Source organism: Drosophila yakuba, chromosome 2L (genome assembly GCF_016746365.2).
Source record: "Drosophila yakuba strain Tai18E2 chromosome 2L, Prin_Dyak_Tai18E2_2.1, whole genome shotgun sequence".
Lineage (NCBI taxonomy): Eukaryota > Metazoa > Arthropoda > Insecta > Diptera > Drosophilidae > Drosophila > Drosophila yakuba.
Genome location: NC_052527.2, coordinates 16,607,115 through 16,629,892, shown reverse-complemented (window position 1 = coordinate 16,629,892; position 22,778 = coordinate 16,607,115). Strand labels below are relative to the sequence as shown.

Sequence of the window (22,778 nt, the reverse complement as noted above, 5' to 3'; positions counted from 1 at the left end):
AGAAAGTTGACAACCCTGCCATGCGTGCGTCCCTAAATTTCCGTGTGACTGACACTTATGTCAAGAGCAGAAGAAGAAGAAGTCGTCAATTTTTGCTTCGAAATTTATTCGTTTAAAAGCGTAAAAAAAATGTGTTTCTGAATCAAATTCAAATATAATTCACATAATTCTGTAAATACCGTTACATAAGCCAAATCACCAACACATGATGAACGGGCGTAGCATTGGCATGCTGAAAATGCTCAGGCACACCTGGCGCACGTAAGAATCTCACGGGGTGGTGAAAAGTGGGCTGTTATGGAGCCGGCGAATCTAATGAGTGCCTTGTACCCAAACACAATGCAGGTTTCCACGACGCATGGCCACCAAAGTGACCAGTCTGGGCGGTGACGAGGTGGGCAGTGGCACCGGAATAGGCCAGATCACCGGCGGCGTGCGTACGAGTGATGGGCCACAGAAGGTGAACACGCCTTCCAAGGAAATTGTCACCCATCTGCCGCCTCTCACCGACCCACTGCCCAACCTGCCAGAGGCCGTTTATGCAGCTCCATTGGCGGAGAGCGCAATTACTAAAGTAACAACGTTGCCCAACGGCCTGCGGATTGCTTCGGAACCGCGGTACGGGCAGTTCTGCACTGTGGGCCTGGTTATCGACTCCGGCCCGCGCTACGAAGTAGCGTACCCTAGCGGGGTGTCGCACTTTCTCGAAAAGCTAGCCTTTAATGTGAGTCAAGTTGCGCTTATGTAATGTAGGATCTCGGCTAACTCGGCTACCCATTCCAAAGTCCACAGTCAACTTTCCCAACAAGGACGCCATACTCAAGGAGCTGGAGAAGAACGGTGGCATTTGCGACTGCCAGAGCTCTCGGGACACGCTCATTTATGCCGCCAGCATCGACAGTCGCGCCATTGATTCCGTAACGCGTCTGCTGGCGGACGTCACATTGCGCCCCACACTTAGCGACCAAGAGGTGAGTCTGGCCAGGCGTGCCGTCAACTTTGAGCTGGAGACTTTGGGCATGCGGCCGGAGCAGGAGCCCATACTGATGGACATGATCCACGCAGCAGCATTTAGGGACAATACCTTGGGCCTGCCCAAGCTATGTCCACTTGAGAACCTGGACCACATAGACCGCAAGGTGCTGATGAACTATCTTAAATACCATCATTCCCCTACGCGGATGGTCATCGCTGGTGTAGGCGTAAGTCTACAAAACTCCCTATTAAATATACATTTCAGTTAAAGAGTATCCTTACAGGTGGATCACGATGAGCTGGTTAACCATGTGCAAAGATACTTTGTAGAGGACAAAGCCATCTGGGAGACGGAAGCCCTGGAGGACTCGGGTCCCAAGCAAGTAGATACGTCTATTGCACAATACACTGGTGGATTAGTAAAGGTGGGTGCAATAATACTCTTTAGTTAACTTTTTAACATCAATTGCCCATAGGAACAATGTGAAATCCCAATCTATGCAGCCGCTGGGTTACCAGAGCTGGCCCACGTGGTTCTCGGATTTGAGGGTTGTTCCCACCAGGACAAGGACTTCGTTCCCCTGTGCGTCCTGAATATAATGATGGGCGGTGGTGGTTCCTTCTCCGCAGGCGGTCCTGGCAAGGGCATGTACTCGCGCCTGTATACCAAGGTGCTAAACCGCTACCACTGGATGTACAGCGCCACCGCCTACAATCACGCTTACGCCGACTCTGGACTCTTCTGTGTTCATGGTAGCGCACCGCCACAGCACATGAACGACATGGTCGAGGTGTTGACTCGAGAGATGATGGGCATGGCCGCAGAGCCAGGTCGTGAAGAGCTTATGCGCTCAAAGATTCAGCTTCAGTCCATGCTGCTGATGAATCTGGAGTCGAGACCAGTTGTGTTCGAAGACGTGGGTCGTCAAGTGTTGGTAACGGGGCAGCGAAAACGACCGCAGCATTTTATCCAGGAAATCGGTAAAAGCATCTATGACTTAATGATTGAATTTCAATTAACTCGGCATTTTCTTTTGTAGAAAGTGTAACTGCAGCCGACATCCAACGCGTTGCCCAACGCCTCCTAAGCTCCCCGCCTTCTGTGGCCGCGCGCGGTGACATCCACAATCTTCCTGAGATGAGCCACATCACCAACGCGGTCAGTGGTTCAGGACGTTCCGGACTGGGACGTCGGCTTTCCTTGTTCAAATAACGCTGGGTGTGAGACCGCCACCATCGGATATCATTTTGCTTTGTTCACAATATTGTACTAAGGGCAACCGTGTTAAGTTTAAATTGGCTAAAATATTTACCAAAATTCGGCTCTGAGTATTTTATTTGTAGCTTTAATTATGTTTTTGATTAGGAAAAAAAGTCAGAGACAAAGTAAGTTAAAAATCCTGGTAGGAAAGGGAAGCATTATTTGTAAGTAATATATTTGAACCATCAAAAAAATTTAATTTTCTATATGAGCGATTTATTAAGACAACCCATAACATTTTTGCGCCGACCTCACAATTTTCTTACTAAATCTGGGCCCCTAATTCTGTAGCGTACACGGAGCTGTTCACCCCAATGAAGTTTGTGAAGATACCGAGGAACTCTTCTTTAATCGCCGTTTGCACTTTGGAGAACTAGTTGAGCCATCACTATCACTGCTGCTGCTGCTGCTGCTGCTATTCCCACTTCTGTTACTTTTTAAGGGCACTAGAAACGAAAAAGGATACATATAGAGCTTTGTATTACTGGCCACTGAATTTATTAACTTACTTGATGGGCTCTTGGGAGCGGTGCTTTCAAACTCTTCGTCTTCCGGCAACTCGTCGCTGGAAATGTTCTCGTGCATGCGATACTGCTTAGGAAGATGGCTCTCATCCTGAAGCGGAGCCGCATACTTAGGCCGTTTGATCTTTTCCTCTTGTTGCTGCCGATCACTGTCGTTGTCCAGCTCGTTGCCCGTTTGTTTCTTTATGCTCTTGGCAATCACGCGCTTTTGGTGATCCAGCTGAGGAAACAGGTCCCTCGAATTCTCTAGCGCCTGCTTAGCAGCATTCATCTCTGCCTGTTGAATTGAGGAGCCACTTGAAGTGGCCAGCCGCTTTGAGCGGAAGTAAACGGCCACCTTGTATACCCGCGTATTGGTTGGACCACTGGCTTCCACCACCTTGTAGTAGGGGATGTCCGGCTCGCCGCCATCCATCGTGCGAAGGGTGAGGCAGCACTGCTGCAGCTTCGACTTAGGATCGTTCCAGTCCTGATTCATGATAAACAACTGAAGTCGCGGGAACAAACATACGTGGCAAAACTGCTCACAGTACAGGAGACCCTTGTCCACGTACAGGGCGCCGAGGAATGCCTCTAGCAGATCGGCACGATCTTTGGTCTTCAAATCAGCCTTGGGATTTGCATACACGGCATATTTGGGCATTCCCAAATCATCGCAGACCACTGCTTGTGTGCGGTTATTGACCAATGAGGAGCGTAGCAAGGACAAGTGGCCCTCGTGGTGTTCAGGGAAGTGACGATATAGGTACTCCGAGCAAATAAGCTGCAGCACCGTGTCGCCCAAGAACTCTAATCGCTGATTGGACCCAAGGGTCAAATGTGTGAATCCAATGGAACGATCGGTAAACGCGCGAGCCAACAGTCGAATATGTTTGAACTTGATTCCAATAGAGTCCTCGAATTTGGTTAACTCCTTAAGCACCCGGTAGGAATCAATACAGCTGCGATCCCCAAGTGGCTCTTGTTCCTGTAACGGGTGCTCCGGCAGATTTTTCCAGATACTCAGCAGTTTCTCGTCCTGCCGGAATAGAGCATCCGTAAACACCTCATCTGCCACCTTGATTCCGCCATCTAACAGAAGAGCACCCATTAGGGCTTCAAAACAGTTGGCCATGGCGTGGCGCAGTTCCAACTCGTGGCACAGATCGGATCCGTGTGCGTACAACATAAACTCTTCCAGTTGTAGCTTTTTGGCCAACAGAGCCAAGTGCTGGTTTTGGACAATTGCCGCCCGATAAGTGGCCAAACCACCCTCCTCCAGTTCGGGAAACATAAAAAACAGATGAATCGAGCTGAGGAATTCTACCACAGCGTCACCGAGGAACTCCAGTCTCTCGTTGTGGGTTATGTTCGAAACAGTTTCATGATCCTTGCCAAATCGGGACATAATGCTCACTAAGGTGTTGATTCCGCGCTTGCGTGTGTTCATGTAATGGATCTTGCGATCTCCGTACTCCGGCTGTCGAATTCCGCAGTTCGTCAGTGAGTTGCGGGCATGATCCGGATTGGTACCGTAGTTCTCCTTGTAGGATGGGTGAGTCAGCGCCAATTGGAGCAGATACCGATTCTTAAAACGGTATCCAATACTCTCCTCTAGCAGGTCCAGTGACTTGTGAAATCGAAGGTGACCTGTTAGGACAGGAATCAACATGGCATGCTGCACAACATCGCACATAATGCCAGTGCGATAGAAGCCCTCTGAGCTGATCGCCACTGTAATGTTACGTTTCATGCGCCCCTGAGTTCGCATCTCCTGAAGGCGTTGCTCCTTCTCCTCTAGCTTGCGTTTATCTTTGAAAGAGGGCTTAGACATGTTGGCCATCAGGTGACGGAACTTAACGTACTCTCGCCACGCCTTTTGGTACTCCGGATTTCCCGCGTAGCTTAACTGCGGCGGACGAATGCCGAAGTGTACGATCGCGGGGTGTGAAATTCCAGTTTCGCGATCCACGCACTCTGGCAAATCGGAGTTATTCCTATCCAGTTGGTCAACACGCAGCGAACACGGCTTATGACCCGGCTTTGTGACCAGCATTCCCTTTATGAAGTCCACGTAGTTTTGCCACTCGCTCTGACTAATCTGGTTAAGATGCAGCAGCTGTTGCCGTTCTACTAGTTGTGCGGAATTATCCAGCAAGTAGCGGAGTACCTCGACCATGGCCAAAACCTCCTTTCCATTATCGGGGAGGTCGCGGACGAAACGCGGAAAGAAGTGAAAAGCTGGACAGGATTCATCGACGCTTCCGGACGCTAAGTTGGGCATTAGATTGAAGTCCACCAGCTCCAGCAATTCATGAAACAGGTATTTGACTGAATTTGAGATGGAATATTAGTAATGCTTTTACAGTAAATCTCAATTTAACTTACAAAAAAGGTCTAGCTCATGGATAGTAAAGTTCTCTGGCATCTTCTCCTCCTCATACTCAATGGTGTACTCGATGTTGAAGCGGATCACCTTGCAGACGGGAAGATCAGTGAGGCGCACATGGGAAAGAAGTGAGAAGCCCTCGAATAGAAACTCGTGCTCATCATGCTTGATAATAGTGGGTGTCTTTGTCAGGAAGTTAGTGGGCGGTGAGATGCTGATCCTGTAGTGGAACAGCTTGCCAGCATTGTTGCTGTTAGGATCGCACACCTTGTAACCAGTCTCGCCAGGATATATACCGTGCCGTATGCCAATACGTCGAGACTTGGCTGAGCACCGGCAGAGAGGACCGTCGTTCATCTCCCCGGCGTCGTTGTGCCAGAGATCCGCGTGCACACGCTGCGGATGTTGCACCTTGCGGGAAAGCTCCTCCATGCAGCAGTCCTGCTCGATCTTAAAAGCGTCTTCGTCGGAGTCGTCATCAGAGGAGGAGGACGAGGAGCAGGCCTCCGACTTGTGCTTGTGCTTGCAAACACGACGACGAGCCTTTCTTGGAGGCGGCACGTAAGCGGGTAGCTTTTCGCGCACGCGTTCCGCTCTTTGCAGCAGCTCCTCTTCGAACAGGCTGCACAGCTTTTGCAGCCGCGCCCGACCTCTGACCTCGTTTTCACTTTTGGTGCGCTCGTAGTAGAGCTCCGCTGGCGAAGATCGCACCCAGGACTCAACAGGGGCATCCGCCTCGCTGAGGGCGTTCATCTTTTTCACATAGTCCTCTGGTTTTTCGCAGAAATTAGAACACCACTGTCTCAACAGACGGTCCCTTTCGGTCTCTACCTTCGGTTTGGGTCTAGTTTTTTCTAAGGGCTCACTTCTCTCCCTATCGTGATAGCTGCGTGGGGAATAATCCTCACTAGCTGGGTGCCTGGCAGAACCATAGTAGCCGTGTTGCGTTCCCTTTGGCGGCCTGTGGGCATATTGTCCGTGTCTTGGCTCGTGGGTATATCGGGCCTCCTGAATATGACGGTGTTCCTGATCATGTCTCTGTTCATACCGCCTTCCCGAGCTATGGCCGGGATAATGGTGGTAGCCTTGACTGGAGCTGTGGGAATTATACCTTTGCCGTTCGGATGGAGGTCGGTAGTTGGACGCGTAGGAAGGATAGCGGTCTGGGTATTTATAGCTTTCATATGGGAAGGATGATCCGGATGTCGGGTACTGGTATTGGTAAGTGGACTCCTGGCCACCATACTTCTGTGCTGGTTCGTTATAAGCATATCCCTCGTAGCCGTACGCTGCTGGTTGCTGGTACGGATCATAGCCGGGGCTGAAACTGGCATAAGGAGCTGGTGTCTCCGGATAGACGTAATCCAAAGGCTTTGTGTTGTACGAATGGGAGGCATTTGACGAATAGTTGTGAGAGGAAACACCTACTCCCGGCGGAGATATTTCTTCTTCCGGCGGAGGTGGAGGCGGTGGAGGAGGAGGAGGCTGGACTGGAGGCGGCGGCAAGGGCGGCTGGTACATGGCGATGTTTAAGAGCAACCTCCGGTAAAATCGACAATTGTAATTTTTTCCACCCACACTTTTCACCGCGATTTGATTGATCTGGCAACTCGCCGGGTTTGTTTACACTCGTACATCCGGCAAGGCCGTGCCACATATGTTTCGATAGACGACGCAACAAAATTATGTTACTCCCGCGGTATTTTTGCTCGAACCTCCAACGCTGCACGATGGCCTTCTACGCTGTAGCCAAAGGGCGAAGAACTGGAGTCTACGACTCGTGGGCAGAGTGCGAGGAGCAGGTCAAGGGTTTTAATAACGCCAAATACAAGAAGTTTAAAACGCGGCAGGAAGCGGATCAGTTCGTTAATGGCTGTAAATCGTATGCACCGCAGGATGTGGCCGTGCCGCTGGGCAAGAGACAGGCAGCACTGGCCAGTTGGAAGAACAGCACCGAAGTGATTGGGAACCCCAAGTACACAGAGGAGTGGCCCGAAGAGGATCACGACTTAGCAGAGAATGATCTGGTAGGCTTGAATATACATAAATATGCGTAATTTATAAATCCTGACTTCTCTTTCAGAATGCTGCCATGAACGAGGTGGAGGGAGATCCTAGTCCATCTAATAGTATTAATTTAGTAAGAGGCGAAAGTACATTCTCTAGAGAAAGTTTAACATATCTTCTTTTAGGCAGACATTTTAAATCGCAAGCGAAAGGGCACGGATAGCAGCGATAAGCGGAATAAGATCCCACGACATGTCTCCCAGGTCTCAGAAGCCAAAGGACTCAAACAAGTGGGTGCCTTCCAGTTTGAAATCGATGCCGAAGGCTATGTGATTGTGTATACAGATGGCTCCTGCATAGGGAATGGACAACCCGGCGCCTGTGCCGGCTATGGAGTTTACTTTGGAAAAAATCATCCGCTGTAAGTGGTAACTAAATATCACTAAGTGTGCTTAAAAGCTTTTAATTCTTTGAAGAAACGCAGGCAAGCCCGTGTATGGACGCGTTACAAATAATGTTGGTGAAATACAAGCGGCCATTCATGCCGTAAAAACAGCCATTGACTTGGGAATACAGAAGCTGTGCGTCAGCACAGACTCCCAGTTCTTGATCAACTCCATAACCCTGTGGGTTGAGGGTTGGAAAAAAAGGGGCTGGAAGCTAAAGAACAATCAGCCTGTGAAAAACGTTGTTGACTTTAAGGAACTAGATAAACTGCTTCAGAACAACAACATTACCGTGAAATGGGTGCGTAATTATATTTAAATAACGTGCTCGATTATATCCATCTTATGTTTTTATCCTCAGAACTACGTGGAGGCCCATAAGGGCATAGAGGGCAATGAAATGGCAGACAAATTGGCGCGCCAAGGATCCGCCTTGTATAAGGATAGAAATGGGTGATAAGCCCATTTTTAAATTTACCGCCTTTGTAGTATGTAATTGATTTGGCAACGCTGAATAAATTGAAGTTACACGGCAGCCCTGGCCCAAATGTGTTTATTTACAATTTACTTTAGTCGCGTTTAAGTAGTCAGTTTAAAAAATGCATTTCAAGGAAAATAAGAAGTGTTTATTGCTTACCTCGGTTTTGTGGTTACTGGGAGGGGCGGGCATGTGTTATGTAGTCGAACCACCTATTGTTCACGTAGAAATGGACAAAGCCGGCATGCACAGGTTTTTCTAATGGAGAGCGGTCTATGGAATACCTAAATTAAAGTGATAAATGTTTATGCAGGACCCTTAACTACCGTCTACGATTCGACATTCCGCTGGTGGGCAAGGACTGTGAGTATGCGCTGCTGCAGGATTTCCCCGCATCCGTTTACATAAGCACAGACGAACTGGATGACCTGCAGCGTTTGAAGAGGGTGCGTTAGCTTGGGAATGAAGTTATAGGGATTACTATGAAGATTTTCCTTTCCAGTTGAATGCCATCTACCCCAAGTTCGTTAACATTGAAGTGGCCACGGAACGGGCGCAGCCCTTCTCGGTTTTACTGCTCGGGACACCAAAGATAACGGAATCGCTGGCTCTGCCCTTGCATTTTCGCTACCATGCCCCCAGTGATAAGCGGTGTGGTGATCTTGAATTCCGAATTGCATTCGTCCACTAGACTAATCAAATAATCCTAACAGATCGATGGCCACAGTGGCCATACCCTTACCCGAGCTCTATCTTAACTGCCCGATGGCTGATAGTGCGCTCATCGAGAACGAGTTGGTTGTCCGGCCCGATAAGCATTACTGCCTGAATGCGCCGGAAAGCCGTTTTGACGAGAACCACGTCAAGGATGGCCAGCCCACGACCATGGATAATCTGGAGCGCTGCAACTGGAGGCGGGTGCACGTGGACTGCCAGCTGAAGGTGCCGCTGCGTGCCGAGATTCCGGTAGGTCAGGCTAACGCCTACGGTCCGGTTCTGTGTGGCACCATCCTGCTTGGTTGGTCTTTGGCCCTATGGACAATCATACACTCGATGACCAATACGCGACGCATCAATCAGCGCCTGAACGAGCAGCGACTTCTGCAGCAAAAAGTCAAGTAACAGGCGACGAAGTCGGTGCGATTTAAAGTCAGCAATGGCTAATTAAACAATACATTCTTACGATGGCACAGGGCTGTAAATATTTATGATTATGCTGCATGCGTACACCACTCACTTATTGACATAGTTAAAGCGACTTAAGCACCTTCGAAACGTGCCACACATAGTAAAGTCATATTATCACACAATTAAGTCATATTAGGCTTCCCTAAGCATAAGCATTATATAAACCTTTATCTTTAGTTATAGCTAGGCTTAGCTAAGCTTAAATAGGAATAACTTATAATTACTACAATTAACAAGAATGTACATGGCGTCCAGGTGCAGGACGTGGGATCAGAACCGATTGTCTTTATCTGATGTGGGAACAATGGACTTTGAATCGTTCTCCTGGTGGTTGCGGAGCGTCATCGTGCTAGACGTCGATGGCGGTTCGTTCCACGTCTGAATAGTGGCCTTGCCAAATATCACAAAAATAGTGTTGCACACTAAATAAATTCCTCCTGTAATAAAGAACACCATTCGCCACTGGCTGGGATCCTCCTCATCCGATACGATCGCTCCTACCACTAAAGGGGCTATTACGGAGGTCACTCCTGCAATCCCATTGGTAACTCCCATCATAGGACCGGCAAAGTTGGGCGACAGGTCGATGTGATTAATCAAATATCCACAGGCACAGCCAGCATTGATGCCCACCGCCAGCGTCAGCAGAAGAATGGCCCACGTTTTCTCTTCGGCTGTCATGTACCCAAGTCCAATCAAACAAGCCATTGGTCCCCACTGTCCAATCGAATTAAACAGCTTTCGAGCCGTGGTGATCGATATGGTCCCTCGGTTGATGAGCAAATCCGATATGGGACTGACCACAAAGCAGAGCAGGCCCATAACAAAGTACGGCAGCGAGGAAAGGAAGGCATTGGACTTGACATCAAGCTGCAGAACTTTGCTCATGTATGTGGGCATTTCAGTGAGCAGCGTGTAGAAACCCCATGTGAATCCACAATGTGCTGCCAGGAGACCGTAGAAGGCTGGGGACCTAAAGATCGACATCCAGGGCACAGGCATTGACTGAAATAAAAGGTTGCACCATTACAATTTCGGCTCAATGGTTCTTTCACATCCTCACTTACCTGACCGGCGCTGGTGCTGCCCGTAAGGCTTTCGATGTACTCCACCTCGCCTCTGCTAATCCGGATGGCTGTAGCGGGCTCATTAGCCGCCTGCCAGAAGAATAGCAGCGCCCAAGCCAGGCTCACCCCTCCGGAAAGGTAAAACAACCCTGGCCAGCCCATAATGGATTCGAAGATAAAGCCACTGGTAACCAGGATAACAGCCGTTCCGAACTGTGCTCCCGAATAAACGCCAGTCGTTAGGAGACCCCGCTCCGTGCGGGGCACCCACTTAGCCAGTAGCGTGTGGACACACGGATAAACTGTTCCCTGGACCAGTCCGGTGAGGACGCGCAAGACGCAGATACTCTGCCACCCACTTTTGGCTGCAATGGGATGGAAGAAGCACAAAATACCGCCGACTGCAGTCGCGAGGCCCAGTACTAACTTGGGCCCAAATCGCTTGGCAAGAAGTCCTACCAAATTGTGAAAGAGGTGGTGAGTGGATCTTGGTCAAGATTGTAGCTACTCACCTGCCGGTACCTGGGAGACCACATAGCCCCAGAAAAAGCTGCTGAGGATCAGCGACTTCTCCGACGTACCCCAACTGTAGTATGGAGCACCCGCGGTGGACTGCGTCATGGGAACAATGCCAGCCGATATGTTTACCCGCTGGAAATAGTTGATCATCATGCCCAAGAATAGAAGAGCCGCCTGCCAGTGTCGCACGCCAAGACCTCCAGCTGAGATAGAAATGTAAATGATGCATTTAGTTTAGAGATTGAAAACTTATTTGGGTGTTGTTACAGGTTAATTTCCTAAGTGGATTCGGAACTACTCTGACTAGCAGGGGTCTTCTCTCTCCAGTGGAATAATAAACCATGTCTGATCAGTTTCGGATTTAACTAGCGTCTGGTCATCCAATTAATTGATTGCACCATTATAAATGCACGGTGCAAATTGTTGTCACTTGGTCGATATTTTCTGGGACCTCAATCTACGGTTTATTGCCGTTTAACAATGCTCTGATAGTGATGATTTCATTAATTACGGGTCCGACGGAACTCTTTGGGTTTTATTATAATAATATTTTCATTATCATTAACGCCTGCCAATGAGGAAAACAAAAGCAGCTCTGCTCTCAATGGAAAAGTTCCCGTAGCGGAGCAGATTCCATCGTGGGACATAACGTGTGAACACAGTCGTAAATTTTGATTGCCCTCCTATGAACTGGATGGATCGCCAGATTAGGTCCCCCGAAATTCCTGCCCTGCAGATGAACACGATTGCCAACCTTCGTGCAGATAATAAATATTTTCTTTGTGTCATACGTATTTATCTCTGTTGATCTTCATAAAGCCGTAAGTCTCGGCAGATGTCTGATATATGATCTATTAAGATATGGTTCGCAAATATAGCCAGACGTCTGGACTGTAATAACGTTGAATAAACTCTTAGGGTAGGTCTAGTGATTTGTAAAGAGCAGCCATGGTAAGATTAAGAGAGCAGCGGTATAACTGATAGTGTTCTATAAGTTGGTTTTGCCTTTAAGATCAAACAAGTGACTAGCACACCCAACTTGCTAAAGTTCTGATATTAACTTTTGTGACGAAAAATGTTGCACTTTATAAATAAAAGTTTTAAATATTTTTTTAAACTTAACATTTACAAAATCGCCACACTTTATACAAATAATTGATTGGCCACTAGGCCATTTCATTTAATTTCTTCATGTATGTATATACATATTATAGATAGTAGTCGTCTTAGCACACTTTCCTGTTGCGCTCCGCCACTATGATAACGTCCACAGTGATTAAATGTAACCAAATTGCGGCAAGTAATCTCGAATTTATATAGATTGAAGGTAACTGGTGGACCATGCCGTTGTATCAACGAAAATACTGAGTCTTAATATATTCTTGTAAGATGACATAAGCTATAGTACAACACAATTATGTTTCTGCAAAGCTCCAACCTGATTCATTAAGTAATATCTCAAATATCTCCCTCTCTTAAACTGTGATATTTGGGAATCTCTTTTTATGGGATGAAAGTTTTCAATGAAAACTCTAGTGTCTATAATTTGCTATAATTTTGAAGTATTCGAGTGATTTGCACTGATTTTCAAAAGCTTTTACAAACTTCACTCTCACACTATCTTGAGCAACAGTGATTTTCTCTTCGATCCGACACTTACGCCTTGCCTTATCCTCAGAGGGTTCGAAACCCATTTCAAGTGTCTCACTGATTTATTTATTATAACTGAGAGAAGTAAAAATTGGCCGAAGTGCCTGGCCCCGAAAACGATGGTAAACTGCGAGGCGATTGTTGTACCTTTCGCTTTTATACTGATACTACAAAAACTCATTCTCCTGATTACAGGGCCTCCGCCTCCAGGTCTCAAGTACCCGCGCGGCTACGCAGATCGTCCGTCATTATCGCGACAATAATCATAAACCCATAAACCTCCACCAAAGTGCTTGGCACTTGCCCCGCGTCCAATCCAATGCAAATTACATTATGTCTTTGCTGTGATTTTCTTTCACTGGCTGTAACCGATTGAACCCAACCGATCGCATCTGTCTGGTTGTTAAAAATATTGGTTCAGTCCTTGTTGTAGAAAGGGTAATCTCATATATACATCATACATATATATTGGATGTTACTGGCCTGCACTCGAAATCCCTTTTAAAGCCTATGATTCAATTGTTATCTCTTGTTGTGTGCACTTTTCACAGAATTGTGCCGAGAAAGATTTGTTGATTATCCCAGTCTAATTGTTTTATAGCTTCCGATTAGAGCTGTCAACACTTGTGCTCCCAAGCAGATTCTGGGGAAAGCCTTAATAGCTATTAGCTAAGATATACCATGTGTCAGCCTTCGAGGCTTTCGTCAGGGCTATCAAATATTATGTAAGGAGAAAGTACCAAGTTATTTATTAGTCAAACAAACACGTTTTTAAAATATTTGAAGTGGCTTTAAATCTTTATCACAAAAAGATGATATGTCTATCCAAAGTTAATGAAGTGGTGCTTACCATGATTTAAATGTTCTTAAATTGTGGCCGCTAGAACATAGGTAATTTATTGAATCTCTTTAATCATAGTTATATTTATTATTAGTATTTATTGGTAATAAGAGAATCAAACAAAACGTGGGCTTCACCTCGTGATCAGAACGCTGATAACTTTGTGGATCTTATTAAAGCTTCATGATCTTTTTCAAGATCCGAAAACCATATTATCCTAAGCAGAAATGTTTTATGTAGACATCTAGATATATTTCTCCTACCCTCTTAACAAGATTCAACTTCCTCGTTAAATTTGAGTGATCATTTATTAGAAATATAACTGTATATCGCACTTTCACTAGCTGAATAACATATATTTTATAGTCAGGGAACTCGACTTAATATTCTCCGTTGTCTTATTTAATGAGAAACGTAAAAGAAAAAGAAAGCACCAAATTATTATAGAAACATATTATTCTATATTAATACAAGTGGCAAATTTCAATTAAATGGTTTTGATTTAAAAATGGCACAGCTTAATGGCGTTACTCGTAGAGTAAAAGGGTTCGTTGAAAAGTATGTAACAGGCGGAAGGGAGCGGTTGTGACCATATAAAATATATATATTCTTGATCAGGAACAATAGCCGAGTCGATCTGACCATGTCCGTTTGTCCGTCCGTATGAACGTCGAGATCTCAGGAACTATAAAGCTAGAAAGCTGAGATTAAGCATGTAGACTCCAAAAACATAGACGCAGCGCAAGTTTATTGACCAATGTTGCCACGCTCACAAACCGCCCAAAACTGTCAGTGTGGAAATTTCACCTTCGAACTTCTACTAGCTGAGTAACGGGTATCTGATAGTCGGGTAACTCGTTCTCGGTATCCTAATATTATGGATAAAATCCACATTTCAGAAAATCATATTTAAATTTTTTAAAAACCCGCCGGGTGTTACTATTATGGATCTTGATTATTAAAAATCTTTGAATGTATATTTATTTAAAAATCTTTATTCTTATTATTTTTTTATAAATAGTGGTTTTGTTTTGCATCCTAATATGTTGTGTGTTGTAACTTAACTACTTGGCTTAAAACTTGAAAAATATTTTATGCAGAAATTTATATACATAACCTACCAGTATTCGATTAAGTATTAACAATCTGCTTGTTTTTTTATCTATAAATTTTGTAAATTTTTTAAAGAGTAAACCTTTTTCATTATTTTTCAAAACAACTTTGTAACGGAATCTTGGAATTTTGTTCCTTGGCAAATTATGCTTCATGTTAACTGGTCACACTAGGCAAAGGAAATTAGTTTCACTTGATTATTTTTTTGTTGCTCCTTCAATATGTCCACGAGATCTTCATTCGGCGATGAAGAGCAGAACAAAGTGCCCCGCATCATGACCTTCCGTCCCAGCTACGAGGAGTTTAAAAATTTTTCCGCCTACATAGAGCACATTGAATCCCGCGGAGCACACTTAGCCGGCTTGGCCAAAATCCAGGTAAGCTGACCAAGTTCCCAACTTTTTGCACATATATGTCATTTATTTTGTTATTTTTGACCAACAGCCACCTGCGGAATGGGTGCCCCGGAAGTCGGGCTACGACATAGAGAACATTAACATGACCATTCCGGCACCGATCTGCCAAGTGGTCACAGGGTAAGTGGTTATCATATACGACTCAATGCCCCCAAATAAGAAAACCTATTTGATACGCAGGGCCCACGGGGTGTACCAGCAAATCAACATCCAGCAGCGCCGGCAGATGACCTTGCGCCAGTTTATGGAAAAGGCCAATTCCGAGCTTCACCAAACACCGAGGCACTTCGACTACGAGGATCTGGAGCGCAAGTACTGGAAGAACATCACCTACATATCGCCACTGTACGCAGCCGATGTCAAGGGATCGCTGAGTGACGAAGAACTCGACGTGTGGAACATTGGGCGACTGGACACCATATTAAACCTGGTCAATACCGACTACAACATAATCATCGATGGCGTGAACACGGCGTACCTCTACTTTGGCATGTGGAAGAGCTCTTTTGCCTGGCATACCGAGGATATGGATCTGTATTCCATTAACTATCTGCATTTTGGAGCACCCAAAACTTGGTACGCCATCCCGCCCGCGTATGGCAGACGACTGGAGAAGCTGGCAAACGAAACATTCACTGAGAACTACCAGGAGTGCAATGCCTATCTTCGCCATAAGATGACCATGATCAGTCCGAAGGTGCTCCGCCAGCACAACATACCTTACAACAAGATCACTCAGGAGGCGGGTGAAATCATGATCACATTTCCCTTCGGGTACCATGCCGGATTTAATCATGGCTTCAACGGCGCCGAGTCGACCAACTTTGCGTCGAAGCGTTGGATAGAGTACGGCAAGCGGGCAAGTATCTGCCGATGCCGAAGCGACATGGTTAAGATCTCGATGGAGACCTTCGTACGCCGTTTCCAGCCAGAGCGATACGAAAATTGGTTAAGAGGTCAGGACATTGGCAGTCACCCCGAGGAGCCGGGTAAAGTATGCGCTGCAGCACCCCCCACTTTGAATGAGTATGAAAAACAGGAAAGGTATTACATTAAAGATCAAAATTGACTTTCTTACTAAGATAACCGCATACCACAGTTTACGTGCTGCCAAATCCAAGGAAGAATCTCCGCAAAAGCGGGGCTGCTCGCTGGCTGGCAATGGATGTGAGTCAAACGAGGGTTCCGCCGAGGATGTCGACGATAGGGCCAGTGTGAGCAGCTATAACAGCTGCCGCCAGCTGCAGCCAGTTGTCAAACTACGCAAACTCCCACCCACTGCGTCTGTACCTGAACCATCTTCGGCGCCAAAGAGATACGACTTCAACTCTGAGGCTGTGGTGCGCGTAAAGCGCCTATGGAATGAACTGCCCTGTCCCAATCCTGGGGTTAACCTGCTCACCAATGGTGTAGTAAAGAACACCAAACGAATGCGCTTCCAGACAAAAGTACTCACTCTTGACGACGAGGATTGAGGATTCCAGATGTGACAATGCTTTATGGCAGTTTTTTGATCTCCTTGTTAGATTTTCGCCCCGCAGCAATCAAAGATCTAGTATTGATATTCTTATACATTTTTATACATTTTAAGCGGACATGACGCCATCACAAAGCAGATATGTGTATAGAATTAAGGAGACAAGCAAATTTTTGCAATTATAATCTTTAGGCTGTAAATAGGACAGACTAAATTTGACCGTTCACATTTTTCAAACAAGTGTCTGTTCCCACCGAAAGAAGTATTGCATTACAATTTAAATCGGATAAAACCGAAATCATTTTTAAAAGAAACGCCCTAGGGTCAATGTCTATAATCAAACAAAAATATCGCTTAATAATTTGATATGTTATGACATGTGTGAAATTCCTTGCAACAGAAAGAGAACCGCCTACTAAATTGGCAACCGGTAATTAAGAACTAGAAATCGTGGACTATAAAAGCACTCCAAGCTCTTCCTATCGACAGTTACTTTAAAGCCTCAGACATTTGAAATTATAGATGTTCGGAAATTTTAAGCTTATCTATCCGGCTCCTCTATCGGAGCCTATAAGATCTAGGGATTCGAATGCATTTCTAATGGTGACGCTCCGAAATTCGGGTTTAGACTTGAACAACGATTTCGGTATAGGCCGCAAGACGTGGAGGGTTTTTTCTTACATCTACAATATGGCGATACTTCCCGTAAGTTTCCCAATTAACTACATGGTCCATTTGGCGGAGTTCCCCCCGGAGCTGCTACTGCAATCCTTGCAACTGTGCCTCAACACATGGTGTTTCTCTCTGAAGTTCTTCGTTTTGATAATGCATATGCACCGTTTGGAATGGGCCAACAAGCACTTAGACAAACTGGATGAATACTGCGTAAAGCCGGGGGAAGAGCGCAAGATACGCGACATGGTGGCTGCCGTTACCAGGCTGAACCTAACCTTTTTCGTCGTCTACGGCTTCTACGCCACCTCCGCGCTTGTGGACGGACTTTTGCACCACCGTGTTCCTTACAATACGTACTATCCGTTTATAAACTGGCGAGTTGATCGGACCCAGCTGTACATCCAGAGTTTTGTGGAGTACATCACCGTGGGTTTTGCCATATATGTCGCCACGGCCACCGATTCCTATCCTGTGATCTACGTGGCAGCCCTGCGGACTCATATTCTGTTGCTCAAGGACCGTATTATGTACTTGGGCGATTCCAGTAACGAGGGCAGCACCGACCCGAGCTACATGTTTAAATCGTTGGTGGATTGTATTAAGGCTCACAGAACCATGATAAAGTAAGTCAGTTTGATCAAACTATAGAAAATGTCTACTGATTTAAATTTAAACAGAAAATAAAGTATAATTTTTATACGAACACCTCTACAAAGCGATATTTGTTAATATAAATAACCTATTATACTATAAGAGTATACATTTACATTCAGTATAAAATAATTGGCATATCAAACGATTTTACATAAAACTATATTATATTTAATTAAATCCAGTTTTTGTGATGCCATTCAACCCATCATCTCTGGCACGATATTTGCTCAATTCGTCATATGCGGATCGATTCTGGGGATCACTATGATCAACATGTTGTTGTTTGCTGACCAATCGACCCGATTTGGCATAGTGACCTACGTTATGGCCGTCCTTCTGCAGACCTTTCCGCTTTGCTTTTACTGCAACGCCATCGTGGATGACTGCAATGAGCTGGCCGACGCTCTTTTCCATTCCTCCTGGTGGGTGCAGGACAAGCGGTACCAGCGGACAGTCATTCAGTTCCTGCAGAAACTGCAGCAGCCTTTGACCTTCACAGCCATGAACATATTCAACATCAATCTGGCCACTAACATCAATGTAAGTCCTCTGCTTTCGGATAGAACAGGGTGACAAACTCCGAACTTCAATCCTTGCAGGTAGCAAAGTTCGCCTTCACCGTCTACGCCATCGCCAGCGGGATGAACCTGAACCAAAGGTATAACATTCAGGAATAGAAAAAAACACTCAATAAAAATGACCGCACCAAAGGTAAACGTACATAGTTTTATGAACTTAACACTTTTTTGCTTCGTAGAATTATAATAATCGTATATGCATACAGCGAATTATGAATAAACGTAAGCTAGTTAAAACAAATATTGATCGAACAATGGGTATTAAAGAAAATCGCCACATACGTATGTATACCGCACAGCCCCTGCAGACGTCTATTGCAGGCTGAGAACCTGGGATGTCATCGGAAATTGAAATTACAAAGGCCAGACTCATGAGCTGTAATCTGGTCAATGGGTTCACTTGATCCCTGCGACTGGCATTTTCTTTACATGGGGTGCTGAGAGACGGAAGATGAAGTAGTGACGCGTTGGCGAGAATTGCACATATTATGCGAAGCATGGAGTATTTTTAGCTCGCTAACAGTTCGAATGTTTCGGCGGCAGTTTATTTCGGGATGGGAGGTTGGCGGAGGGTCCACACGATTCTAAGTATATTGATGATATTTTTAATGGCTGGCATAGATGAAACAGCGAAAGTTGTACAATTAACATAAACTTAGGCGAGATAACTATATGTGTCTTTGTGTCCCTCCATTCGCTCTAGATACTCCTTCTCGATCAGGATGTCTATGCACTTCTTGATTACGGGCACCTTAGGCTTAAAGCGCGTTGACAGCTGATTAAGCACCTCCGAAATGAGTTGTGTATGGTTGAGTCGTTTGCGCATCTTCATGATGCGGACGATCGCCGCCTGGATCAGCAATTTTCGGTCCTCCTCTATATGCTTATGTACAGTCTCCTGCTCCACTTTAAGTTCAGTCTTCAGAGGCTGGTTGATGTTAATTCGGCGCTTCTTGTTCTTGTAATCTAGGAACAACTCCACCGTCGACTCGGGCGTCAGCGAGTTCTCATTGTCGCTGGAGGTCAGCACCTTCGCCTTGAGCAGTATTTGCAATACCTGTAAGAAGAAGACCTTAAGTAAGTACATATCTAGCGATTGGCACGACTCAATGTCACCTGAATCAAGTTCTCCTGCTGCGTTTGTGTGTTGTCCTGCAGTTGCTGGACCGTAAAACTGAGCTGATCGTTGAACTGGAGCAGCACTGACATTTGGAAGGTGCTGGCCTGCAGGGTGTAGGTGGAGGAATTATTGCGGTTGACGTTCATTATCAGTTCGCCCTTGCACATCTGATACAACCAGTTGAGCTTGCGACCAGAATGGCGGGCGGCATAGAACTCATTGAACTGTCGCACTGATCGCTCCAGCTCGGATGGAAGCAGGAAGGTGTTACTCAGCTGGAAAGGCCATGAGCCTGAGGACAAGACCTCGATTCCAAAGTCAATTTCCATGGTCACGGTCTTCTCGGCCAGGTACTGCTTAAAGTTCGAGTTCAAGTCCTTCGAGACGCCAATGTCCTGGAACATACGCTGTAGCTTAACGGTGTACTCGTAGCCACAAGTCTGCTTAAGCTTGGAGATCATCATAGCCTCGGCGTCATCCGAAGCCGATGTGTGGTTTACCAAGCGCTTAGCAAGCATCTTGGAGTAATATTTTTGGAAGACGTCCTTATCCTCGATATACTTGAACACGACCATCACCTGGTTAAGATTGTCCTCGAGCTCCTTGTCCTCTGGATTCTTTGATGACTTTTTCAACAACAGATCGCAGTACTTAGCCAGCAACTCGGGCGACTTGCTAGCACTGTTTGCGATTGTGACCACGTTCGAGTTTATAAACTTTCCGCACGCCTTATCCAAGGCAGCCACGAATCCGTTGTCATTGTTGAACGCCGTCAAAACAAGGGCGTTGTACTTCTTGTGCACGTCCAGGATGGTCTGGACGTACGTCTTGGGATCGTTGGCCGCGTCGGTAGTGCAACATTTTGCAATGGCCTCCGTGCCCTGGTGGAGTATATGGTTCTCAAGGATGGACTTGAGATCTGTCAGGTTTTTGGGCGAGAGGGCGACCAAGGAGTACATCCGTTTCAGATCATCATTTCGGTCTGCATTGAGCAGATTCTGAAACTCGGTGTGAAATATTTTCAGATGTTTTTCGATAAGAACCTGAAAGACATTAATTCGATTAGAAGGCTGCTTTAAAGTTCAACACGGAAGGCAATCCCACCTGTTCGCATGTGGACTTTAGCGCATCCGCCGTGGTCTCATGCAGATAGGAAAGACCGTTCTTTGAATTAAAGCCGCGAACGCGCTGCGTTTCCTCCTCCAGCCTGTTTTCGACGTGCTTCAGATACTCGGTGACCGTGTTGGTGGACAGAAAAGCGTCCGACTCCTTCTCGTAGAAGGCATACGTGTCTGCGATGAACTTGCTCTCAAAGTTGTCCTTGTAGACGGATAACTTCTGCTGCTCGGCATCTGTATCCTCCTCGTTAAAGCTGAGCTCCACGTAGCACTCTATAACGTCGCGGACCAGCGACCGGTTGATGAGCTTGCCTTGACGCTCCTCCTCAATGGACTTGAGCACTGCCTTGGTGACCGGCTCGTTTAGCACTTGAAACAAATGCCCCTTCCAGGCGACGAGGGCCAGTCGGTAGATCTTGTAGATACCCTTCTGCCCCTCCTCGCACTCGCGCTTCACCCAATTGCGGTTCAGGTAATTGCAGATGCCGTCCAGAACAGTGCTGGAGAACTGGTACGACTTCCACTGTTTGGTGTAGCGCGACAGGAGCACCTCCTCGCCGCTGATGGCCTTAAACTTGGTAAGCAGCTCGCTCAGGTATGACTTCAGAAATTGTTCCAGCCGGTCGTACAGCTTCTTGCCCACTAGCTGGGCTCCGCCGGTCTTCCCGCTGCTCCGTCCGCTTGGAGCCGCATTCACACTGGTGCAGTAGTCGTAAACGTGCGTGTAGAAACGCATGTACTGGCTGCGAGTGAGGGACTTCTCGTGCTCAAACACCTGCAGAATGCCCTCGACCAATTCGCTCCAGATATCGTCCAGGTTGACGAGTTTCTGTGTGGTCTGGGAATTGCCGGAGCGGTTCATCGTGGTGGCGGTGGGTGGTGGCAATGGCCTTCTGCCTTCTTCCACTGGAGGATGCTGTCCCTGCAGTGGTGCTGGGCTGAAGGAGGCAATGACCCTAGGTGGTGATTGCTGCGCGGGCGACAGGGTATTGCTGCTGCTTTCCAGGTGGCGTCGTTTCGCGGCTCTCGTCCTGGGAGCTGTGGCCGGAATCTTGGCGAATCAGTGTTCCAATTTTGGAATTTAAAGTGTCAATCTGCAGACGAGACGAATCGGTACAGAAACGGAATAGGAGTGGGAATGTGGTAGGCCTCGCCACGTAAAAAGCGACGACCCGAAGGTCGCCTATTATGATCCAATGTCACAGCAATAAAAGAGAGGCTTGCGGAATACACACATGCACGCACCGAGCTCAAGCTGTAATGCAATGCGAGGTGGTCGGACATGCCCTGCAATGTAGGGTATTGACCAATCGGATGGCAGGTAAAGCCCCACCACCGCCCCCGCTTATCGATAGATCGTGTTCGAAAACCCAACTTCCTGGTTAAATAAACACTCACATACACACATATGCAGTCGCCCTCGCCTTCACAAACACACACAAAGGCACATAAAGCCAAGAGAAAAGATAGCGCACATAACCATTTCACAACTATAAAGTTAACATTTTTCCGAATTTTCAGTTAGCTCCCTTCAAACGAAATCAATTTTCCTAGAAAATTGAGCTGTGCGTCTGAGTTTTCTTTTCGTGACGTCGTGATTTGATTTCCCCTTGGAGCACACACACTTTTTCTCTTTTGTTCGCCATTTTCACAGTCTGAAATATCGTCTGTCGTTGCATTTTCCCCCATTTCACTTGAAATTACCTGTTGATAGTTGCTCTTTAAATTAAAACTAAACTAAATTAAAACTTTTTTTTCGCTATTATGCTTATAAGTAAATCAACTTTTTTCTGTGAAAATTACTAACTTTCGTTTATTCCTAACTATTAAAATAGAGTGACCGCGCGGCCATTAAGATGCAAATCCGTCCACGGTCATATCAATTGTTTGGCCACTGTAGGTGGCGATCTGATATTTTCATGACTTCAGAAAATTCTTTACACGAATAGTAGTTGCAATATAATTTAATATCTCCCATAAGAAGCCGAAATATTAATAAGATGTTTATAGTGCTCAGGCTCTACATGACGTGTGGTAAAATATCGAAAATGCTCGTTCTTATTTCAAATTTTACAAATTCATTATTGGTCACAGCCACCTTCTAATAGATGACATTTTCAAGGGCACAGTTCCTGAAACCTGAGAAGAATCAATATTTTGGAGTAATTTTTTGGTCTTTGCAGTCAAGAGAATTGCAAATCCATACAAAAGCATTTTCAGATAGCTAGGTCGTGAATGTATAGTTCAATACAGGTTCACCCTAATATAGGTACAAAACAACTCATCTGGGACTCAAACCAAGG

At 46.1% G+C, this 22,778-nt stretch overlaps 8 protein-coding genes across 14 annotated transcripts; 5 read left to right on the top strand and 3 right to left on the bottom strand.

Annotated features, from left to right (window-relative positions):
- Positions 1-32: 32 nt before the first annotated feature.
- On the top strand, positions 33-2,293 carry LOC6528500 (mitochondrial-processing peptidase subunit alpha). The gene is made up of 6 exons (XM_002089510.4): positions 33-261; positions 346-724; positions 786-1,202; positions 1,260-1,400; positions 1,452-1,956; positions 2,016-2,293. The coding sequence occupies exons 1-6, from the start codon at positions 206-208 to the stop codon at positions 2,186-2,188; spliced, it is 1,671 nt and encodes a 556-aa protein (XP_002089546.1). The 5' UTR covers positions 33-205; the 3' UTR covers positions 2,189-2,293.
- A 137-nt stretch (positions 2,294-2,430) lies between these two features.
- LOC6528499 (ribonuclease 3) lies at positions 2,431-6,730 on the bottom strand. Its single transcript, XM_002089509.4, has 3 exons — positions 5,128-6,730; positions 2,746-5,070; positions 2,431-2,682 (listed from the first exon to the last, which is right to left on the bottom strand). The coding sequence occupies exons 1-3, from the start codon at positions 6,647-6,649 to the stop codon at positions 2,543-2,545; spliced, it is 3,987 nt and encodes a 1,328-aa protein (XP_002089545.1). The 5' UTR covers positions 6,650-6,730; the 3' UTR covers positions 2,431-2,542.
- Positions 6,731-6,741: 11 nt separating this feature from the next.
- Positions 6,742-8,116, top strand: LOC26536309 (ribonuclease H1). Of its 3 annotated transcripts, XM_039371197.2 has the most exons (6): positions 6,749-6,930; positions 7,024-7,155; positions 7,212-7,268; positions 7,321-7,556; positions 7,612-7,882; positions 7,943-8,116. In XM_039371197.2, the coding sequence occupies exons 1-6, from the start codon at positions 6,814-6,816 to the stop codon at positions 8,036-8,038; spliced, it is 909 nt and encodes a 302-aa protein (XP_039227131.1). In that variant the 5' UTR covers positions 6,749-6,813; the 3' UTR covers positions 8,039-8,116. The 3 variants fall into 3 exon arrangements, with proteins under 3 accessions (XP_015054726.1, XP_039227131.1, XP_015054727.1); XM_015199241.3 differs by having other exon boundaries at positions 6,750-7,155; XM_015199240.3 differs by lacking the exon at positions 7,943-8,116 and having other exon boundaries at positions 6,742-7,155; positions 7,620-7,730.
- Positions 8,117-8,128: 12 nt separating this feature from the next.
- On the top strand, positions 8,129-9,523 carry LOC6528498. Of its 2 annotated transcripts, none has more exons than XM_002089508.3 (4): positions 8,129-8,311; positions 8,373-8,505; positions 8,562-8,710; positions 8,773-9,523. In XM_002089508.3, the coding sequence occupies exons 1-4, from the start codon at positions 8,181-8,183 to the stop codon at positions 9,179-9,181; spliced, it is 822 nt and encodes a 273-aa protein (XP_002089544.2). In that variant the 5' UTR covers positions 8,129-8,180; the 3' UTR covers positions 9,182-9,523. The 2 variants fall into 2 exon arrangements, with proteins under 2 accessions (XP_002089544.2, XP_039227137.1); XM_039371203.1 differs by having other exon boundaries at positions 8,562-8,715; positions 8,773-9,030.
- LOC6528497 (putative inorganic phosphate cotransporter) lies at positions 9,354-12,612 on the bottom strand. Of its 4 annotated transcripts, XM_039371196.1 has the most exons (5): positions 11,625-11,763; positions 11,101-11,563; positions 10,827-11,036; positions 10,315-10,769; positions 9,354-10,252 (listed from the first exon to the last, which is right to left on the bottom strand). In XM_039371196.1, exons 2-5 carry the CDS (start codon positions 11,174-11,176, stop codon positions 9,518-9,520), a joined length of 1,476 nt encoding a protein of 491 aa, XP_039227130.1. In that variant the 5' UTR covers positions 11,177-11,563; positions 11,625-11,763; the 3' UTR covers positions 9,354-9,517. The 4 variants fall into 4 exon arrangements, with proteins under 4 accessions (XP_039227130.1, XP_002089543.1, XP_015053964.1 ...); XM_002089507.3 differs by lacking the exons at positions 11,101-11,563; positions 11,625-11,763 and adding an exon at positions 12,494-12,612; XM_015198478.2 differs by lacking the exon at positions 11,101-11,563.
- A 1,978-nt stretch (positions 12,613-14,590) lies between these two features.
- Positions 14,591-16,544, top strand: LOC6528496 (probable lysine-specific demethylase 4A). The gene is made up of 4 exons (XM_002089506.4): positions 14,591-14,814; positions 14,882-14,973; positions 15,034-15,897; positions 15,953-16,544. Exons 1-4 carry the CDS (start codon positions 14,659-14,661, stop codon positions 16,326-16,328), a joined length of 1,488 nt encoding a protein of 495 aa, XP_002089542.1. The 5' UTR covers positions 14,591-14,658; the 3' UTR covers positions 16,329-16,544.
- A 308-nt stretch (positions 16,545-16,852) lies between these two features.
- LOC6528495 (odorant receptor 43b) lies at positions 16,853-18,478 on the top strand. The gene is made up of 3 exons (XM_002089505.4): positions 16,853-17,628; positions 17,842-18,199; positions 18,259-18,478. Exons 1-3 carry the CDS (start codon positions 16,853-16,855, stop codon positions 18,334-18,336), a joined length of 1,212 nt encoding a protein of 403 aa, XP_002089541.2. The 3' UTR covers positions 18,337-18,478.
- LOC6528494 (cullin homolog 1) lies at positions 18,351-22,333 on the bottom strand. Its single transcript, XM_015198477.3, has 4 exons — positions 22,180-22,333; positions 20,462-21,569; positions 19,354-20,400; positions 18,351-19,294 (listed from the first exon to the last, which is right to left on the bottom strand). The coding sequence occupies exons 2-4, from the start codon at positions 21,335-21,337 to the stop codon at positions 18,893-18,895; spliced, it is 2,325 nt and encodes a 774-aa protein (XP_015053963.1). The 5' UTR covers positions 21,338-21,569; positions 22,180-22,333; the 3' UTR covers positions 18,351-18,892.
- Positions 22,334-22,778: the final 445 nt, after the last annotated feature.

Bases quoted from the DNA above. Each gene is read 5' to 3' on its own strand.
- LOC6528500 (XM_002089510.4), top strand. From the start codon at position 206: ATGATGAACGGGCGTAGCATTGGCATGCTGAAAATGCTCAGGCACACC. The intron at 1,203-1,259 runs GTAAGTCTACAA...GTATCCTTACAG, and splicing joins TGGTCATCGCTGGTGTAGGC to GTGGATCACGATGAGCTGGT. The intron at 1,957-2,015 runs GTAAAAGCATCT...TTTCTTTTGTAG, and splicing joins GCATTTTATCCAGGAAATCG to AAAGTGTAACTGCAGCCGAC.
- LOC6528499 (XM_002089509.4), bottom strand. From the start codon at position 6,649: ATGTACCAGCCGCCCTTGCCGCCGCCTCCAGTCCAGCCTCCTCCTCCT. The intron at 5,071-5,127 runs GTAAGTTAAATT...TCTCAAATTCAG, and splicing joins CCATGAGCTAGACCTTTTTT to TCAAATACCTGTTTCATGAA. The intron at 2,683-2,745 runs GTAAGTTAATAA...TTTCGTTTCTAG, and splicing joins CGCTCCCAAGAGCCCATCAA to TGCCCTTAAAAAGTAACAGA.
- LOC26536309 (XM_015199241.3), top strand. From the start codon at position 6,814: ATGTTACTCCCGCGGTATTTTTGCTCGAACCTCCAACGCTGCACGATG. The intron at 7,156-7,211 runs GTAGGCTTGAAT...CTTCTCTTTCAG, and splicing joins ACTTAGCAGAGAATGATCTG to AATGCTGCCATGAACGAGGT. The intron at 7,557-7,611 runs GTAAGTGGTAAC...AATTCTTTGAAG, and splicing joins TTTGGAAAAAATCATCCGCT to AAACGCAGGCAAGCCCGTGT.
- LOC6528498 (XM_002089508.3), top strand. From the start codon at position 8,181: ATGCATTTCAAGGAAAATAAGAAGTGTTTATTGCTTACCTCGGTTTTG. The intron at 8,312-8,372 runs GTTTTTCTAATG...ATGTTTATGCAG, and splicing joins GACAAAGCCGGCATGCACAG to GACCCTTAACTACCGTCTAC. The intron at 8,711-8,772 runs GTGTGGTGATCT...TAATCCTAACAG, and splicing joins CATGCCCCCAGTGATAAGCG to ATCGATGGCCACAGTGGCCA.
- LOC6528497 (XM_039371196.1), bottom strand. From the start codon at position 11,176: ATGGTTTATTATTCCACTGGAGAGAGAAGACCCCTGCTAGTCAGAGTA. The intron at 11,037-11,100 runs GTAACAACACCC...TTTCTATCTCAG, and splicing joins TCCACTTAGGAAATTAACCT to CTGGAGGTCTTGGCGTGCGA. The intron at 10,253-10,314 runs GTAAGTGAGGAT...CTTTTATTTCAG, and splicing joins GCAGCACCAGCGCCGGTCAG to TCAATGCCTGTGCCCTGGAT.
- LOC6528496 (XM_002089506.4), top strand. From the start codon at position 14,659: ATGTCCACGAGATCTTCATTCGGCGATGAAGAGCAGAACAAAGTGCCC. The intron at 14,815-14,881 runs GTAAGCTGACCA...TTTGACCAACAG, and splicing joins CCGGCTTGGCCAAAATCCAG to CCACCTGCGGAATGGGTGCC. The intron at 14,974-15,033 runs GTAAGTGGTTAT...TTTGATACGCAG, and splicing joins ATCTGCCAAGTGGTCACAGG to GGCCCACGGGGTGTACCAGC.
- LOC6528495 (XM_002089505.4), top strand. From the start codon at position 16,853: ATGTTCGGAAATTTTAAGCTTATCTATCCGGCTCCTCTATCGGAGCCT. The intron at 17,629-17,841 runs GTAAGTCAGTTT...AATTAAATCCAG, and splicing joins GCTCACAGAACCATGATAAA to TTTTTGTGATGCCATTCAAC. The intron at 18,200-18,258 runs GTAAGTCCTCTG...CAATCCTTGCAG, and splicing joins ATCTGGCCACTAACATCAAT to GTAGCAAAGTTCGCCTTCAC.
- LOC6528494 (XM_015198477.3), bottom strand. From the start codon at position 21,337: ATGAACCGCTCCGGCAATTCCCAGACCACACAGAAACTCGTCAACCTG. The intron at 20,401-20,461 runs GTGGGATTGCCT...AATGTCTTTCAG, and splicing joins TAAAGTCCACATGCGAACAG to GTTCTTATCGAAAAACATCT. The intron at 19,295-19,353 runs GTGACATTGAGT...TTCTTCTTACAG, and splicing joins AGCAGGAGAACTTGATTCAG to GTATTGCAAATACTGCTCAA.